The sequence below is a fragment of the Vidua macroura genome, chromosome 6 (assembly GCF_024509145.1).
Source record: "Vidua macroura isolate BioBank_ID:100142 chromosome 6, ASM2450914v1, whole genome shotgun sequence".
NCBI lineage: Eukaryota > Metazoa > Chordata > Aves > Passeriformes > Viduidae > Vidua > Vidua macroura.
Genome location: NC_071576.1, coordinates 43599357 through 43619434, shown reverse-complemented (window position 1 = coordinate 43619434; position 20078 = coordinate 43599357). Strand labels below are relative to the sequence as shown.

Sequence of the window (20078 nt, the reverse complement as noted above, 5' to 3'; positions counted from 1 at the left end):
TGGTTTCTGTCTGGAGAGTTGCTCTTGTTGCATGCAAGTAATCAAGTTTTGATTAGCTGAATAAATCGTTATCTGTTGTTGAGTTGAGATGTGTAGCTGTGAAGCAGCATAAAGTTACTTTGCTTGATTGCTCTTGGAGAGGTTCTAAGGCAACAATTCAGTTCAAAGATGCTCAAGTTCTGTGCAGTTTACTTCTATCTGTACATTGCATCTGTTACATCCTGTTTCCTCACTTCCGATTACAAAATAATTGAGACACATTTTAAAACAGAAATGTTTGTAAAGTTAAAAGAAGGAAATAGGCTTCTCTGCTGGCCACATTGTGTGGGATGCCTGCTGTATGCTCTTTGCATGTTGTATGCAGTAATTAGTGTGCAGTTCCTGCTGTGTGCTCTTTGCATGTTGTATGCAGTAATTAGTGCGCAGTTCCTGCTGTGTACTCTTTGCATGTTGTATGCAGTAATTAGTGCGCAGTTCACTGTAACTACCTGAGAAATGCTTGAGGTGTAAATAAGCTGGCTCAACAGTAACAGTCATAGACTCACAGAAAGGTTTGGGTTGGAAAGGATCTTAAAGACCATCTAGTTCCAGTCCTCCTGCTCTGTGCAGGGATGCCTTTCATTAGACCAGATTGCTCAGAACCCCATCCAACATGGCCTTGAACACTTCCAGGGATGAAGCATCTACAACTTCCCTGAGCAGCCTGTTCCAGTGCCTCACCCCCCTCACATTAAAGAATTTATTCCTTATATCCAGTCTAGATTTACTACTTCCTTTCAGCTTAAGTCCTATCACCACATACTCCTGTAAATAGTCCCTCTCCAGCTTTCTTGTAGATCCCCTCAGCTACAGAAGGGTCACAGTAAGGTCACCCCAGAGGCTTCTCTTCGTCAGGCTGAACAACCCTGACTCTCTCAGCCTGGTCTCATAGGAGAGGTGCCAGCCCTGTGATCCATTCTCTGGCCTCCCTCTAACAGGTCAGTGTCCCTCCTCTGCTGAGAACCCCAGAGCTGGATGCAGTACTCCAATAGTCTCACGAGGACAGAGTAAAGAGGCAGAATGCCCTCCATTGCCCTGCCGGCCACACTACTTTGGATGCTACCCAGGATGCTTTTGATGTTTTGGGCTGCAGGTGGACCTTGCTGGGTCATGTCCAGTCTCATCCACCGGAATCCCCACATCCTTCTTGGCAGGGCTGCTCTCAGTCCATTCACCCTCTAGCCTGTCTTCACATCAGGGTTTTCCTTGACTCAGGTACAGCACCTTGCACTTGGTCTTGTTAAACTTATAGTTAATACTTTTAATTATAAAATGCATTTGATATCTTTGCTGTTTTATCTATGAAAAGAAAAATCATCTGCCCATTGCAGATCAGTTGTAACCTTCAATTCAGGTTCCAAGTCATTGTAGCCTTGAGTATCAAAATTGCTTTTATTGAAAAGTGTTATCTATATACAGCATAAGGCTTTACAGAGTGTTGCCAAATCTAGTTTCTTTTCCTCTGCTATTGTGAATCTCTGCTGAGAAATAATAAAATGGATTACACTTTTTTAAAAATAGTAACAGTTTCACACTTGGGATCCTAAAGATAGCAAAATGTTTTTTCTGTTACTGCTGTAGAGCTGTGCCTGAAAACTGTCACATTGTTAGTGGAGTGTACTACTGGTCCTGATGGGAAGTTAGTATTTTTTAGAGCTTTGAAAGTAGAGGGTGGGAGGATTAGGTTCTGTGTAGCATAAGGAGCAACTTCACGCACTCGCACGTACAACTGCCAAAATAGTTTTTTTGAACTTAAGCAAAGCAACCTGGAGGGAACATTTGGCAAACTTGTGCTGTGGCCAGCAACTCTCTGCCACCATCTTCGCCATTTGCTTCATGTTTGAATTTTAAGAGATGAAAAGAATATTTTAGTGAAGAACAATTTATTCCCATGGGTAATGGAGTCATAGGAGGCTCCTCAAGTTCGTGGTAGTTCACTGTCTCCTCTTTTTAAATACCACGGCAATACAGATTCACATTAATCTTCCAGTCCTGGGTTGCTTCTGCCATGAGTAGGTAATGAAAAGTGGAACTGGAGTGAATTGATCCTTTCTGCCGTAGGCTTACAAATTGGTTGAATGGCAGTTTTTTTGGGGTATTTTTTGTACTTACTATATTGAATCCAGACAGGATCTGTATTTGAGTAGCCTTTTTTAGTGACAGTTTTGTAAGTTGATCTGTGGTTTCTTGTTGTATTTCACCCCTTCCTGTCCAATGTGTGGTCTCTCGGTTTCTTCCTTTCTGGAGACATGGGTTCAGGGGGACTTGCCTGCAAGTTCTTTTAAAAACAACCAATTTCCTCCCTTCCCTTTCCTTTAGCTGGTTGTAACACCTTGGATAAATAAGGTCAAACAATCCACATGTGCCTGTTCATTTTTTCACTTCTCTTCTGTCATTTCCTGATATCCCTGTAATTCTTGATTACCCTGAGCCTGTTGCAACCAAGCGTAGCAGAGAAAAATACAGATTGCAAAGACAATGCTGTCCTTGAAAGCTTACTGAGGCTGAAATCACTGAAATAACCAAATAGATAGCTCCTGTTAGATAAACATAAAGCTTCTCACATACAAATTTGCCTGAAAAATCTTAATCTGTGCAGTAGGAGACACAATGATGGGCAAAGGAGAAGAAAACTTTTTGTAACAGTCATGTAATGGGAGTTGGAATTGCAGAGGAATGCTGGGATAGTGCAGCGCATGACTTGAATGTTCTGTAGGCTGTCATGATCCTGGTATATGTATCTGCTACTTGTTAGGGTGCCAAAGACCTGAAGAAAATTATAGCCCTTCATGGTTAGAGTATTTCCAGAGATCCTGTGGAATGGGAAGGTAGGTTTCTGCTCTGGAAGAAATGATTGTCATTTCCATAGGAACTTTATGAGCAATGACCAAAAAACACTTACTTGAAAACCTTGGGAAAACTATGCCAGGGGACAAGAAGGATGTCAAATTGAAAATGAAGCTGAATTTCTTCAGTGGAGTTCTCCAGAGTCAGGGGATGTGACTTGGACTAAGCCTTTACTGGTTTCTAATTTTTCCTGCATTTGTGTACAGCATATGAAAAACGCATTTTGTGTCTGGAATTGGAACTTGGAAAACTAAGTTTTGTTTGGGAGCAAGACTTGTGTCTAGTAAGCAACTGACTGACTTGTGAATCACCTTGGTGGTTGAAATGCTCTTTTATATTCCTAGGGTCTCTAATGTAAGTGTGAGTTTGAATTGGGATTGGTTTATATATCACGTGTGTCGCAAATATAGAGAATTGAATTTGAATTTTCTTTGTTATTTTTTCCTTCTCTCCAGATAAAAAAAAAATAAAATCAGTGGACTATAGAAAAGGAAAACTTAGAGATAATTTGAAGGTGTTTAGTTCCTTGTTTTTTTTGGTCTGTGGTTGCTAGTGTGCGTTTTTTAATGAACAGTTTTTCTAAAACAGAATTTTCTTGTTCTCTGTCTGCTGTCTCCGGAGGAGGAGGAGAAGATGGAAGGATGTCTGGGGATAAAATCTTTAATTAAACATTATATAACTAAGTAATACTTCTATTAGATAATTGTTCTGAATGGTTTCTCCCTCTTTTTTTGATGGGGTATCTGTATGCTTTATACAGAAGAAAGAGTTCTTGACTTTGTTCCTGGTCATTCCAGCATGGTTTTCTTCCAGGTGTGGCCAAACATTAAATATTACTTATGGCTTTACTGTGGTAGCTCAAGGCAATGTCCCAGATGTGCTTTGTACCCTTTGGGGCCAGAGCAGCCCAGGATGCTGTGACCTGTGCTTGTCATAGCTGGAGCGGGGCCCTTGCAGTGCTCATTGCCACTTCTGGCTGCACATTCATTCTGCTTAGGAGCATGAAGCCACATGACCTCTTCAGAGGGCCAGAGGCTCTGGTTTTGATGACTCAGTCTGAAATCTGTCAGGAAGAACAGGCTACAAGAGTAAGAGAATGGTCCATGCTAGAAATGTTAGAAGTAAATAATTTTGAAGCCTTAATTTGTCAAGATTTTCAGAGAGGACAAAGAGCATCATTGAGTATGATTTGCCAGAAAATTGATAGCTTCTGAATTCAGACCCCAAGTGACAAAAGTAAACCTGCTTGGAGAAATGGGATCCAGTAAATGTTAACAGAGGCAAAAGTACAGTTGCTTCCCCCTTTTCTTATTTCTTCTCCTTGAAACTCTTGGAACTTCTTCTTTTTGTGCCCTCTGGAACCATTCTGGCTCAAAATACATCTCTAAAATAAGTTGTCCAGAAGCACTTGGGGAGTGTTCACTGTAGGGTTGCAGAAAGACGTTAGCTCCTATAGAAAGGAAAACAAAAACAAAAGCACAACTTGTGAAACATTGGGCACCACTTCACATACATGTGCTATTATCACTCTCTTCCAGCAGCATCTTGACTGGCTTGTTAGTGCATTAATACAGACTGTTTGCCTTGATGACACTGAATCTGTTGCTGAGGTTATTTTGCTGCCTTTGTTTAAAGACTTTGGGGGTATGATGGTGCCTCACACCTCGTGGTTACGGAATTATTTAGCTGAGATCTGTCTGTCTCAGAACTCTAACACAGAAGCTGCTCTTTGAAGTTGTGTGAAGAATTGCATGTTTCAAATGTCTCTGCTGATGGTTTTCTATTGCCAAAGGTCTGAAACAACAGTGCCTACTTCAGGGTAATTTATAATCTTTTTCTGCAAAGTAATGGCTCACTGTCTTTTCCCCAAGTGGCCCTTGGATACTCTTCAGAAAAAGTGGTAGTTGAATATACGAAATTTAGTGATACCTCTTACTTTGTATTTCATAATTCTAATTGAAAAGTAGTTACAAAATGAAGAAAAACATGTAAGAAAGGAACTGCAAGAATTTGATTTTGGAGGACACTAAAGCAAGTGAGAATTACTGTAGTTACGGTTTAAAACAATTTATATGCACTCTGTTGAGTGATGGAAGAAGGCTTTGCTACAGCTGTACTTAGTTAATCCTGGAAGAGAGGATTCCTTCCAAATTAATACTGTTTATCCCTATTAGATATACTTTTTTTTTTTTTTTTTTGTCTGTACACTGATAGTCCCTGACCTTGTCCTGGCCTTGTAAAACTGTGCAGGTTGGTGTATTGATGTGCCATAGGACCACATTAAAAAACTTGGCTCTTGCTGTGGAACCCAGCCTGTCATAGTTCAAAACCTGTGAGTTGTAAGCACATCTTAGATTTGGTAGATTTGGTGTAGGAGTAGGAAACATCTGCTTAAAAGGCCAGCAAGCTCTGGATCTGGCTTTTTTCCTGATGTTCTCCCATCAGTGGCCTTACCACATTGCACCATACACACCTTCCTACAGTTACCAGCATACTCCTCCTGCAGAGACTGCCTTTGCTTTAGAGTGGATTGTCTGAAGTCTTCGGTGTCCTGTGGTGTGGTCCATCAAGTCATGAGATAATTTGAAAAAGCAAAAATGTAACCATTTGTCTTGTAAAATTGTTTGGTTTTTTTGGGTGTTGGTTTTTTTTTTTGGTTTTTTTTTTTGTTGTTGTTTTTTTTTTTTTTTTGTTGGGAGTTGTTTTGTTCTAGGCTGGTGATATGATAACAGTACATAACTGGTGCTTGCCTTGAGCATCATGGTGGAACCATCTGCATTACTATGGCTGAGGGCAGCGTTCTCTTGTTATGAAGAGTAGTTGTGCAGTAATGTAAAAATGTGTAGTACTTGAGATCATAATGAGATTCTGTAATCATGTGTTAAACACATTTTGATGCTATTGTTAGTATTTAATGTTTTATGAATAGCTGTGCTGTGCAACAGGAGATACAGTGGTCCTTTTGCACCCAGTTTTATATAAATCATGTTGAATAAAGGCAGTCTTATTTGTGTCTGCAGCCTGAAAAATATTTTTATGAGGATCTCTTGTGTTTCTTAGTCTCACAAAGACACTAATTTGCTTGGAAGGCACCTAACATCAGTGCCAAAAGCACTGCATAGAGCACTCTTAACTGTACTGCTACAACAGGATCCCTAACCCTTGTAAATTGTTTCGCTGACCTCCGCCCACTTCTGTCTCTTCTCACAGCAAAAGCCAAATCCAAATGTGGTGCCACGTTCTTCCCCTGTGCCAGTGGGATCCACTGCATCATTGGCCGCTTCTGGTGCAACGGCTTCGAGGATTGTCCCGACGGCAGCGATGAGGAGAACTGCAGTAAGTGGGAGCCTGCTTGCAAGTGAGGGCACTGCTGCTTATTTCAACTAATTGTTGCTACTTAGAAAAGAAACATTTGGTAGCCTTCTGTTTCTGAGTCAAATGTTCTCCATGTCGTTTAGGACCCAGATGATCCTTGGCTTTTCACTTCATGAAAATGAGTCTGCCTTTTTTTTTTTTAAGGTCCATCTCAGTCTTGCTTTGTATATAATGCCTGTGTGGTACTCTAAGCTCCTGAAATTAGTTTTAAGCTGCATGTTTGCTTTGAACATGTTCTCTATACTCAGATGTAACTCAGATTGGACAGATATTAAATATAATTTGAATTGTTCCTTTTTTATTTGCCTGTTTTTTGTCACTGAAGAATATGATGTATTTGGTCATCAGCACATCTGAGTTTCTCTGTTTATACATGTTTTTAAACAACAAAAAAGCAAATAATGGTATATTTAGTGAAACAAAATGGTATATTTAGTGAAAAGCAAATAATGGTATATTTAGTGAAAGAGGTTCTTGGAAGGAGAGGCAGATTCTTGAAGCCAGACACGCCTCCCAGTGCACAGCAGCAGGGAACTTGTAGCAGAGAGATGATCTGAAGTACTGCTTGTTTTGTGCTAAACTCTCTGCATGTGGCTACACAGATCCGTTTGTATCTGTAAGTCTACCAGGGATATATCATAGCAATTGGGAAACATTATGTTGAATGGAGCAGCTCTGTTGTTACTATCAAGAGCTGGTAAAAGCATGGGTCTCTAGGTGAAAGCTTGCAGCAAAATACTTGTTCATTCTCCTGTCAGAGGCATGCTGAGATTTTGTTTTCAATGACTTTTAAAGGTCAGGAGGAGGACAACACACAGCTGCTTTCAAAGATAACAAAAGGGGCAATCTTTAGAGTGATCTGTCACTGTCTGCTTCATGGAGGACTTGCCTTTCTTGTTGATGCTTGGTGCTTGTTGGTGGCTGGTGCAGTTCCACAGCATGAATCTCTCTTAAGCTGGCATCTGTTGTTGTCCTGGAGAGTCTGGTTTGGGCCATGCAAGGACTATGTGGCTGTGGCAGGGAGTCAGCACTTCTGTGGAGAAAGTGAAGCCAGAGAAACGTTGAAGGCTAAGGGAATTACTCTGGGTTATGCTTGAACAAGTGGACTAAAAATAAGATTTGACAAAAGGGCTTTGAATATCTTTAAGGTGGTGGACTGACAAGTGGCAGGTCTCAACTGAATGTGCACCAGCTTATGGAGTTCATTAGGAATGACACAATTTCCTGTGAGCTTGTAGTGTGTAGCTCTAATGGGACCTTACAGCTGATGATAACATGCTACTGATCTCCCCATTATTCTATGCCAGTGAGGCGCTTGGTGTTTTTTAGCATGTCTAAATGTCTAGTTACTGCTTATGAAGAGGAAGAACCATTTAGGTTCTGAGGTGACCTCAAAAATCAATGTGCTATGTAAGTGTGCAGCAGTTTCAAACCAAAGGAGTTTTAGCATGTTTGTGCTAAACAAGCTCTTGGAGAGCTGGAGAAATTGGGAGTGTTTGTTTTTGTCCTGCAGGATATATGCAGGGAAGACTTTAAAGTTTTATTTATTTATTTATTTATTTATACTCTAAATTAGCTCTGACTTTAAAGACAAAAAAAAAAATGGAAGCCAGTTAGTATTTGGAAACTAATCCCCCTTGTTATTGTGGTAGAGAAGCAGTTTGAAGTAGACAGGGCATCTAAGCAGCCTTTTTAAGATTTTCAGTTGGTAAGTTGCATTCTGTTTCTGTTACCCCATTACCAAAAACTGTTTGGAGTTCTGAGAAGAGTGCCAAAAAGTATTAAAGGACAGAGTTTGATTTATGAGTAGATATTAAAACCAGCTAAATTGTGCATGTCTCAGCTAAGTGATGACTTTGTTGAAGGATATGGTTATATATGATGCATATGAAGGGTGCAAACACTGTTGCTTAAAAAGGGGTTGAAATTCAAACAGTGAGTGGCTGAGAGATTTTAACACTGCTGTTATATCAATTTAAAATAGTGAGGAAAATGGGGAAGAGAAACCACTGCCTGGCAGTTCTCAGCCAAAATTGTTGTCTTATAATATGGAACTTCAACTAAACTGAGTCTTCTGTAATGGGAATCAACAGGCAGTGTTTATGGTAGGCACTTCTACCCTCCATATGTCTTCAGTGTGAGCAAATGTGGAACAGTGATCATGACTGGGCTCTCATGAAAATGAACAGAAGGCTTATCACAAATGTGGGTGGGCTAAATCTCTGCTAATTGTAATGAATCTTGCATAAATTAGAAGTTTCAGCTCTCCCTGATTAGAGAGCCAGGACTGGTTTGATTGCCAAGTTACTCCCACATACCAAGGAATTGACCAGCTGTTGAGTTGTGACCTGTGGTTGATGCTTATCAGCTATTTTGCCGCCTGAGCAAGAAGAATTCCTAATGAAAGGTCTCAATTTCTCTTTTTGCAGCAGCAAATCCCTTGCTTTGCTCTACTGCCCGATTCCACTGTAAAAATGGTCTTTGCATTGATAAAAGCTTTGTGTGCGACAGTCAAAATAACTGCCAGGACAACAGTGATGAAGAAAGCTGCGAAAGCCCTCAAGGTAGGCACAGGGGTTTTATTCTCTTCTGCAATATTCTGCCAAGTCAACACAGAATAGGCTCAGCAGAAAATATTATTCTGTTGGCTTGCTCTGTGTTGGCTAGCACTGCAGATAGTGAGAGTGAAATGTGTAGAGAGTGTGCACATGCATACATTGCATTCTCAGAAGAGTGGTATCTTTTTCAGGTTAGTAAAAACACACTTTTGCAGGAAGCGCTTGTAATCTGTGATCCAGTACTCACTGAAGTTGCTGGGAATCCATTTAGTACTTCTGTGAGATGGATTGGACCTGGGGGATTGATAGTAAAACCTGAGTTGGAAGTGAATTTGTCTGTTTACCAGATGAGTAAATCTTGTGTATGCTTAAAGCTTTAGATGTTCATTTCTCAGTTACCTTCTCAAAGACATGTTTAGCTGCAGGACAGGTCTACAATGAAAACATTTATTCCTACCCTTCCCCTGAAGGCAGGGAAGAAAATTTTTATTTGAAAATTCTTGTGTATTGAGTCTTGGGAGAATCTCAAAACACAATGACATTTTTATTCTTTTTAACCTATCATATACATCTACAGGTAGTGTTTTTCAGTTTTGTTTTCTGTAACTTAATACCACAGTATTTTATAAAACAAGAAGTATATATGAATGACTCAAGGTTAACGAACAGTATGTATTGGGCATCTGCTGTCAGACATTTTAATGTCTGAGTTCCTACCAAAGCAGAAAAAATATGGGAAATGGTGGATATTTTCAGGGGAGATGTAGTGTGCTTCATCCTGTAGAAAGCAGGACAGATGAAGCGAGATAAAGCAGCATATGAAGGAAGATGTAATTAGTGAAATTGAAAGATTTCTAGATTACTATCTACCTGCTCTGATTAATTAGTCCTTTGTGGAAAATAAAATAATCCTGAACTTAGGATGCTGATAAATATTCTTGACAACTCACAGCGGAAGAGGAGGAACGCACAAAAGCAATGCTAACAAAACAAGGGTTTATAGCAGTGGTGTGTGACAGTCTCTTCATACCTCTGTCATACCTCTGCCTAACCTATGAGCTCTTTCCTTGGCTCCACATGTAAAAGTTGGAGGAATCGTCTTGCTAACTCTTCTGTGTGCTAAACTACATCACAGCCTGGGAATGTAGCTGTGCTCAGATCAGAGCCTTGGAGAGGGTCTGGCCTGCCCCTGCTCTCTGTTGGGAGTGGGACGAAAAGGCTGCTGAGGGCTAACGTGTGCCCAGGGCTGGACTGTTCTTCACTGCGGCTCTAAGGCAGCCTAATCACATTAATGTGGGTGGTAAGGTTTCTTTTGCTTTCTCTCTTTTTTTTTTTTTTTTGGCTTCTGAGGCTTAAAGCAGCAGTGCTATTCTCTTAGATTGGGATGACTGCTTCCTCTGCAGATTAATTGGCTGGATTGCCTCCAGGTTGTTTGTTGTCATGACAATCTGCTTTTGGAACTGACTGTCAGGCTCAAGAGAAGAAAAGAGCTGTATTTCATGAAGCTGTTACTTTTGTCTTTGCATTTGGTCCTTCTGGAAATGTTAGATTAGTAAGAGGGCAAGCAAAGTAATTCTTTCTGATTATATGTGTGAAGGAGGCCCAAACACGGAAGAAGAAACTCTCTCCATTAGGACAAGAACAGCCATGGTTGTGGGCTTATTTAAAAAACAAATAGTCCAAGTATGGGGTTGGGAATGAGGAGTTCCTAAAGTGAAATGCTGGTTGTGGGGAACCTGTGTAATTGGCTGTTCCCTTTGGCAGCTCACAGCCTCCCTGAATTGCTGTGTCACCATCTGTAAGTGGACAGTGTGTGGGTACCTGTCTTTCAAAGCTAGGATTAAAACAGTGTGATGTGTTCAACTTCCCATCTGAATATAAATTACAATTTCCTCTGGAGCTTGCAGCTATGGGTTTGTCTGTCCTGGCTTGCAAACACAGCAACTACTTTGTGTTAATTGGGAATTAGACACTGCTGTGGACAGTCTTTAATTTCCCACAATTCTTTCCACAGCAGATGTAATTATTGTAATTACGATGTGTTTGCGTTCACACAGTACCCAAGAATCCTGGTCATTAACTAGAACTCAAGTGCTCTGGGTACTTAGGGACAGAGCAAGGCAAATCTGTAGGGTGTTATAAAATGAAGATAGAGGGGTTTCTTCCCACTGGCTATGTAATGTCAAATGTGGTAGCTTTAGTTCAGTGTAATTGAGTGTAATCTGACATACAAGATTGTCCTTGTGTGCTGTTTTTCTGTCTGTAAATGTGTTGATTTAGAAGTCACTAAGCTTCTGAACCACTACAAGATAGTGTTGTTATTGCCATTTAACAGATGGGAAAAAGAGGGCATAGATCAGCTAAAGGAAATGCTCCCAGAGTGCCATCCTGGCTGGTAGGAATACAGCTTCAGCCGTGCTTGTCTGCTTCAGGGGTATGCCATTAGACTTAATCATTGTTTGCAAACTGTTTTGAGATACTAGGACAACATGGGAAATAGAAGTGTGAATTATTAATTGCTACTTTGCTCTCTTTCTGCTCTTGGGTATACTGACAAGCTTTTTAAATTATCACCTCTTCCTGCTCTTCCATGAACTTCAAAGGACTCCTTTATCCTGCTGTCATTACTGCGAAGCTCCAGTAGTATATCAGTTTGGTTTGTGTCAGATACTCCTCCATGCATAAGGATCCTTTCAGTCAAGAAGGGTCACTCTGCAGACAAGGAAAACAGGAATGTGGCCTCCTACTGAAAAACATACTGACCCAGCTTTAACATGGAACACTTCAAAATGTGCCATCCTCGATGAATAACAGCTTTGCTAGCATGCTGCAATTTGAGATGAACCTTAAGATGTGCATTTAGAAAGATTAATTTTAGTCACAAATAAGAGCAGATTCATTTGACAGGAGGGAGGGCCCCATGATTTAGTTGTGAAAATGAGAAGATCAGATTTCGGAGGAAGTTCCTGCCCTCCTTTCTCGTTAACACTTGTAACTGAGTGTTGTGTATTTTATAAAGGTTTGTATGTCATGACAAAAGTGTCAGATTAAAAAGTGCCAATTTAACAGCAAGTCAAAGAATTCTTCTCTAATTCCTCACAGACGTTATCTGTAGCTCCTGTCACTGCCATGATAAACTTCAGATCAATTCTTTTAATCCCACCCCAGCTATACTTTGGTCATCTCCAAGTTTTCCAGCAGTGAAGTAGCACAGCAAAATATTTCCCTTAATTTGGAATGTGATGTATTCATCAAAGTTTGTGCTTGAGTCTTGGGATTGGATGGAGGATATAATTGCTTGGATTATTTACCCCAGTCAAATACATGAATTACTTAAGAACTGTTCTTTCTAGGGTGTTACTCCAGGTTTAACAATACCAGCAGCAATTAGAAACTTCTGCTCCTGTTCTGTGTTTAATTGATCTCAGTTTAGAGGAAAGTTTCTCTCCCCCACAGACTTCTCTCCTATGCCTCTGTTTAGCTGACAGTGTTAATCATTCATAGCATCTACTCTGGATGTACTCCTCAGGCCTGTCTGTTGCTGGGGGGATTTCCGTTCTATAACAGGCATCCACTCAGTTCAGAAGGAATTACTCCTTCTCAGTATCTTCCAACAACCATATATATTTGTTCAGCTCTAGGACTGTGTTTAATTTATTCTCTTAATTGGTTTGGGTTTTTTTTGATCTAAATGTGTCCTCACAGTTCTTCTTTTCCTCCATTTTCTACTTTAAGTTTAGAAGACTTCAATGCTAACAAAAGCGTACCGGGTAGTTTAATTCAAACCTGTTTTTCTTTCACAGCCCTTCTTTTTTTCTCCATCTAAGTTGCTAAATACCTTACTAGCTTTAACCCCGTTGCCTGGGAAAGGGAGTTTTATTGCTGCTAGTCTGTATTCACTCTGTCTGCTGCTGTAAAAAGAGGCTCTTGGCTTTAGTAATATTCCTGAAATTCTAGCTATGCAGTTGTTTGTAAACAGTACCATTGTGGTCAAGTTAAAAACCAAATGTTTTGCAAGTGTTCAGAAGTTAATTCTTGTCCTGTGTATTTGGTAATATCCACTGCTGTCCGTGTGGATACCTCCTCCTCCTTTTATTTTTTGTGTATTTTTTCACTGAATTTGCATTATGATTTTTATATACCCCAGTATTCTAAAACAGATTTAGAAGTATACACAGTTTTAGAAGTCTCTGTTCTTTTCTCTGGGGCATTTATAAATTGCTTATATAAAACTTGTCAGCATAGTAAAAAATAAAAAATCTGAACCTGTACTGAATAAAAGGAAAATAATTCAAAATGTTGAGTTCCTAAAATTAATATTCACGTGATAATATAAATTCTGTGATGATAATTTCTGTGGATTAAGTTATAGGCAAAGCTGGAAGTGGGCTGGCTGTAGAGGTAAGCACCAAGGCCATTGCTAATGTTTGCATGATTGAGTTGCAATGCAAAGTGGGTTTTAGAACTGACAGCTAAGTGGAACACACATACTCTAAATTTCAATGAAATACCACAAAACCTAGTTTATGAAACACAAATAGCTCCCAGAACATCCCGCTCTGTATGGAGCTTGTAACCAGCCCTTTGCACTTGATAAATTGAAATTCTGAAATTCCCAAATACTGTGGTATCACTTAGACATCCCAAGGCTTTGTAGTCTGATCCTGTCTGTATACAGGGTTTTAGTGAGTCTCTCTGACTCATTATTGTCTCAGTCTGTAAACTGAAGCTCAATTTGCAATTATTGTGCATAATCTTAGCCCAGATTCAGCCTGCAGCAGGAATTTAATACTCGAGGCAGACTCAATAGAAACAGAAACATAAAGAAGGACACAAATAAAATGTCACTGAATGTTTTATTAAATGAAGGCTTTGCCTGACCATATTTAGGTCTCTAATATCCTTCTTTCGTAATACTTACTAATAGAAATGGTTTTGTTAGCTGTGAATTTTTTCTTTACTATGTTTCTCTATTCACTGAATCCATGCTTCCTCTTCTTTCCCTTTTTTCTCCTCAAAAGTTTATTTTTTTGAAAGGGTTCTTGTCAAGAAAAAAATGCATCCATCCATTGGGGACTAACATGGGGTCTAACAGGTAAGGTGAACTATAGGAGGCAGGTGTTGATGTGGCTGGTACTCACCTTTCAGGTGACAGGCGAGTTCATCTCTGTGTTAATTTGTCAAATTGTTATTTAATAAACACGTAGACTCTGTGGTCTGTGCTGCCTCCCAGGGCAGGCCATCATTTGTAAAATGGATTGTTGATCATTTGATAAGAACAGCTGATAATAACCCAGCCATTATGTAGATAGGCCCAGACTCATGCAGAAACATCTTCTGAGTGCGATTGAGAGAGGAACTCTTATTCACTGTGCATGGAGGCTTTGGAATTAAAGCAGTTTTAAAGAGATGTGGGGATCTCAGGGAGAGGTCCAGACAGGTGGTGCAAGTGGATTGAGTTGCTGTGTCTCTCAGCTCCGTCAGCTTGTGAGTGTAACAAGGTTTTGTTGCAGAACAGGCAAATGTAGATGAGAAATAGTCTTCTTGTAGACCAGCATGTTGCTTCTACAGGCCTCTCATTTTGGCAGAATAATAAAAGACATGCTGCCAAAATGTTACGCTGCCCCTGCTTGGAGTGCAGATGTTCTACTAAGAGCAACTGTGATGTGGCAATAGACAAGCAATGACTTCAAGTCTTCAAATGGACAACAAATTTACTTTAAAAGGTGTTTCTAGATCTGGGAGGTGTCCAGACTCTTTACCTAATCTCCTGCTCAGCTCACCTTTGATGACTTGAAGCTCCGAGTTAGCAGCAGATGATGACTACTGTAAAAGTCAGTTTTATGATCTAGGTCAAATCTTGAATGTGGTGTTGTGTCACCAGGAGTCACCATGTTTACCAACAGCTTTATCAGGGATGATAGGGAAGAAAAATAGGATCTGGCAACAATCACCTTGACCTGAAAGCAATTCCTTGAAGATAGTAAGGATGGAGAACTGCCATTGTGCCTCCAGCTTGTGTTAAGTATGTTCTGTAGACAGATGTACTTCAAAATGCCTTTCCTTAAGGCACAGCTTACCCCATCATGGAAGCGCTGGTCTCACTGGAGTGCCTTACTGGACTTTTATTGTAATACCATGATTTTTAATTTTGGTTGATTGCTTGGGTTTTTTTTTTTTGTTGCTGGAATTGAAATTGTGATTCTCAGGCTACTTAGAAAAACAGGAGGTGCAGGGATACTTTTCTTTCATCAAGTGGCTGATGAGAAAAGCTGGGAACTGAGCCTGAAAAGGCATGGGGTCTTCTCACCTGTGCAGAGATGAAATGTGAGCTCTGAATGCTTGTGTCCAGATATTCTTACCTTCACTTTGTGGCATTTATGTCTAATTAAAAGTTCCAGAAAGAGGTGATGACATGGATATCCAGTTTCATTGCCTGTGCTTCAAAACTTCAAAAACAGTTTATAAAATGTTACACTTGAGGAAGACTAATGTGAAATAAAGGATATTCTTTTCCCCCATTGATCTTGAGGCTCATTAAATTATCTCTTGAGCTCTCATTAGTAAAAAAAAAAATTCCTGTGAAATTTATTTTCCACAAGTTTATGACATCATTTTGGTGTTCGAAATACACTGTCATGCCATGCCCTGGCTACTGAATTGCATTAACTTTTCATTATGTCAGTGTGATTTAATTGTGCAAGAAGCTCCTGTTGCTGGACTGTAAGTGCCAGACCCAAATCTTTTTGCTGTCACTGGGGGAATCCAAATAAAAGGCACAGATGTTAATCTTTGACTTGCTGTGAAACAAAATCAGTTCCAGGTAAGGTGACAAAGTGTATTTTCTACAGTTACTGTAGAAAATTATTATAGCATTTGTATTTAAAATGAAACCTTCTGTTAGTGCAGTTTCAGTACAGGGATAACCTGTTTCTTGTTGGAAAATGGGAGTTATAGCAAACACATGTCATGCAAGAGCCTCAACAAAGGTTTCCTGGGTTAAGTACTGAAGAGACACTCTCACTAGCAGAGTGGGAGTTAGCTTGGCTGTGTCTTCTGTTTCACATTCTAACCCTCATTCATCAGACTGGCCCTCCCCAACCTGTAATTCTACTTTCATGCCCAGCTGGGAGCTGGTCTGCATGGCTCTCCCACCAGGTCTGGCCCTATCAACCCTATACAAAAGTTAAACTTTGCTGTTTAGCCTGATTATTGGCATTAATCTCCAGTAAGTAATAATGCTTTAGCCTAAATCTAGCTTTGAGACCTGTGTGCATTAACCAGATCAGAAAAAGGTGTGAGGTTAATTTATGCTTCAGTGCCTTTGTTAATCTTGGTCTGGCATTGTCATGTCTGTAACCACTGGTTAGAAGTGATTTCCCAAGATGAACTATTGAGGAAGGTGGCTGCATTCAGCAGTTTGCACTGGGACTTGGACAGAGAGTACCACTGTCCCTTTCTTTCTTTTTAGGAGTTGGACTGGTTTTTTGTGCAGCAGTGGAATTGGCAAGAAGACCAGTTTTGTTGCATATACTTGTGTGTGGGGGGAAAAACAGATCTCAGCTACTTGAGTATCAGACTTTGGGGTAGATTTTTAATTTTGGTTTAGTTTTTTCTGCCTGCATCTGCTAACAGTAAAGTTGAAAGATGTGAATCCTAAAATGTCAGGCTGCAACTCTGTCCCCAGCTGTAACTAGTTTTGCATGTGGTTAAAATCTGTATCTTTTCACTACTTCAGTTATATCTGGGAATAATTTGTGGCATGTGAGCTCTGTCAGAGCTCATATATGTGTTCTTACACAAAGCTAAAGCCACAAGCAGAGCCAACATAGCCAGATGTAAAAGGGTCTCCATTCAGATTGTGTAGCAGTTTAGTACATAGTCAACTATGTGATTGTGTTTTCAGTGTAGAGAGTCCCCTAGAGCAGGGTTACCAACCTCTGCTGAGAAGTTTTACTGACATTTGCTCAACAACAACAAGTTCAGTAACTCAAGGTTAGCCAGATGTCCCTTTAGCTAGAATCTGTGCCGCTGCAATGCACTTGGTTTGTAGGAAGGAGAACAGGTAGAAATGCAGAATTGTCCCCAGAAGTGCAGGTGATCCCATGAGTGCAGGACCTCAACATGCCTTAGCAGTTTGTGTCATTTACTTTGAGAAATCCTTGTTTAGGGTGGTTCTTGTTTTTCCCTAAGTGGTTTCACTTCTGCGTGCTAGCATAGCTGCAGAGGCATTTGTTTCTTTATTGTAGATCACACTGAACTTGCTATGCCAGTTTCCTGTATTCACAGACTGTGAAGCACACATTCCTTGAGAATGACTTTGAAGCCCAAGCCAGTTGCCAGCCAGGGTTCCAAAGAAAGGTATTTCATACTGCCTAATCTAAAACTAGCAAACGAAACTTGATGAGTAAGTGGATTATCATGAAAGAGGAAGTTTCTTGCCAGGCTTTAGATTAAGCTGAGATTTGTCCTCAGCCAAGCATTTCAGTACCTGTAAATGTGTGAAGGATAAGGCTGTTGAATTCTAGATTTTCCTTCTTTGCTGCTCTTGCATTCAAACTTGTGTCCCAGAGTCTGATCAGGCTTCCTAGCAAAGCTGGGAACTACAGCGGATTTTCTTCTGCCTGCTGAAAATTGTGAAGTGATGAGAGATATGTCACCAGTATTTAGTGTTCATGCTGTTCCCTGAGATTGCCAAAGTAAGTCATGCTCCCATCTCATGTTACCAGATTTTTGGTGATAATTTGCTATAAAGCATTATGTTTAAAAATCCATATTTATGAGGATGTTAAAACATAAAGTAATTATATGGTTTTCAATTACATAAACATCAACATGCAATGCAAATTAGAAGCTGAATAATTAATTTTCTGTTTATTTGTAATATAGAGTCTATGCAAACAGTAAAACCTGGAGAACAAGCAGGGGGAGAAGTGTGAAGGGCATGGTGCCATAAAGGGCTTTTAGCATCTCTGTTCAGTTCAGATGTCAAAACAGGTATGGGCTATTAAGGGAGGTCACACCCTGGTGAGTGGGAAGCATTGGGTTCAGAACTCCTGCTGATTTGTATGCCCTGTTGTAGGCACAAAGTTTGTGGTAACTGGGAATGGGACTGCAGCCGAGCCTCATCCCCAGTGGGCACAGCTGTGAGAAGCAGGTGAGCAGCATTGACAGCAATGAGCCATGGAGTGCCCAGGTGCACTGACCAACCACCAAGGGGAACAGAGGGCACACGGGTGCAATGCATGAACAATGAGGGGTATGAAATATTGGGCTAAAGAACAAAGAGGAGCAGACGATTGCAGCCTTCTGAAGTGATGCTACTCTGTATGGGTAGATGCCTGAAGCCTTCTGAAGTGGTAAGGTGTTACTCTGTATGGGTTGAAGCTTTCTGAAATTGTATGGTGATACTCTGTATTGTGGTCATCTCAACTGCGACATATGCTGCAACACCCTATGATTAAACAGTGTTTCCATTAATGTGCCTGAAGGCAGGGGCTCTTGGGAGTGCCTGTTACCATGTCCTGAGCACAGAGGTGGCAGCAGCTGGAGTTGTCTGATGATCACTGCTACTTGTGTGGTAAATAACCTTGAGCAGTTTGGGTTGTGTGTCTCATCTCTATTTTGCATGGGAAAAATACCAAACTTTTAACTTTTAAAAGGTGTGTACAATATTATTAAGTCATTTGAAGAAAATAAATTATTAATAATTTCTGAATATTTTCAGTCAGCTGCAGTGCACCAGCCAGTCACTGTTTGGTCTAGTTATTGGTGCTGAAGTACATCCTCTGAGGCTTCAAAGCAGAAGCTTTCAAAGCTTCTAACAGCATTATTGCAATTATTATCATGCTCTGAAGTGGACATAATTTTGAGGATCTGGTGGTTTTGTTAAGAGGTAGGAAATGTTTTACACTGCACTAAAACCTGTGGGAATTAAAAACTAAATTGTTGCATTTGTTCAAGTATTTTTTTGTAGATTGTCATTTCCCTCTGCCTCTTTTACACTGAATAGCAAGCAAACACCAGCCTTGATTTAGTGATGGCTGTCAGGAAAAGACTTCAAAACTTTTTGGGGCGGTTTTTCCATGGCAAATATTGTTTATGGTTCTCTACAGAAGACTTAAGGACTGTGCTGCAGCACAAGTTCTAGACCTCAGAGGTTTTCTGAACTAAAACTTGAACCGTTCTGCAGTCAACTTCAAAGTCCATGGTGGCTGGAGCCTGGCTGACTGGTTTGTGAATATGTGGTTTGGAGTTAGAGGGAAAAGGAACATTATGTGCAATTAAAATGGAAGCTCTGCAAGGTATCTTGTGCTGATACTTGTAAAAAACAATAGTTGTGGGAATACTGCAAGGGACTATTGTATGGGTCCTTACAGTAAGTGGCCATCAAATTTAATTTTTTTTTCATACTCTAGAATTAGAAAACAATAAGTATGTGACTTCAGGAATGCAATGCTGTGAAGGAAGTTGTGTCTTTGCTTAGAAACTGATCAACCACAAAAAGGGGGTTGAGAAGACCATATGTTCCATTAAAAACGGAACAAATTCCAGGTTGATTTTCTTTGTTGTTTTTATTTGCTATTAAAGCAGAATTTGTCTGACCAGTTTGGAACAGGTATGTTTGGGATAGGTTTGATAGAGAGGTTTTTCAGAGATAGGCTCAGACAGCAGGGAGGTGACAGCAGGAATGAGAGGGTGGAATTAGATGTTGTGATAAAAGATGAGGCCTGGTCCAGTGAGCAGAGCTTACTGTGCAAGTAACAGCTGCACATCGCAGGTAGAGGCTTAAGCCATGCTCCTACTTTTTTATTTTATTGCATTTTATGAAAGGGTCAGTTGCCCATAGTATTGTCAATTGCTATTGTGTGGGAGCCAGCTCATATAATCAAGACTGAGGTGGTAGTAACGTGCTGTTCATATGCACACACAATCAGTTTTGTGATGAATTAGCAGTCAAGGTTTACAGTCCTGAGCCCAAATTCTTGCTTTTTTCATTGTGTATACAGCACGTGTGATTGAATCACTGTCTGTGGAAGCCACTGCTGGCCTTTCCCTTGTTTTCCAGACTACCTTTTGCACCTCTTGATATGTAAATCCCAGTTGATGGTTAGTTGGCAGCCATATGAGATCAGGTTCTAGCCATGACTGATAATTGCAAGAAAATATTCAAGGAGTGCCTTCCTGGCCAAGGTGGATGTAATTCAAAACTCTGTATGTGAAGGAGCGCTGGCTGGAAGTGCCTGAGGAAACGTTTTG

The 20078-nt window shown here is 40.3% G+C and overlaps 1 protein-coding gene across 1 annotated transcript in view; it reads left to right on the top strand.

Moving 5' to 3' along the window:
- The window catches only part of LDLRAD3 (low density lipoprotein receptor class A domain containing 3), a 108177-nt gene that overhangs the window by 46694 nt on the left and 41405 nt on the right, over nucleotides 1-20078 (top strand). The window contains exons 3-4 of the mRNA XM_053980926.1: nucleotides 6097-6222; nucleotides 8691-8825. Of these exons, the coding sequence (XP_053836901.1) occupies nucleotides 6097-6222; nucleotides 8691-8825 (261 nt within the window). The remainder of the gene's footprint in view (nucleotides 1-6096; nucleotides 6223-8690; nucleotides 8826-20078) is intronic.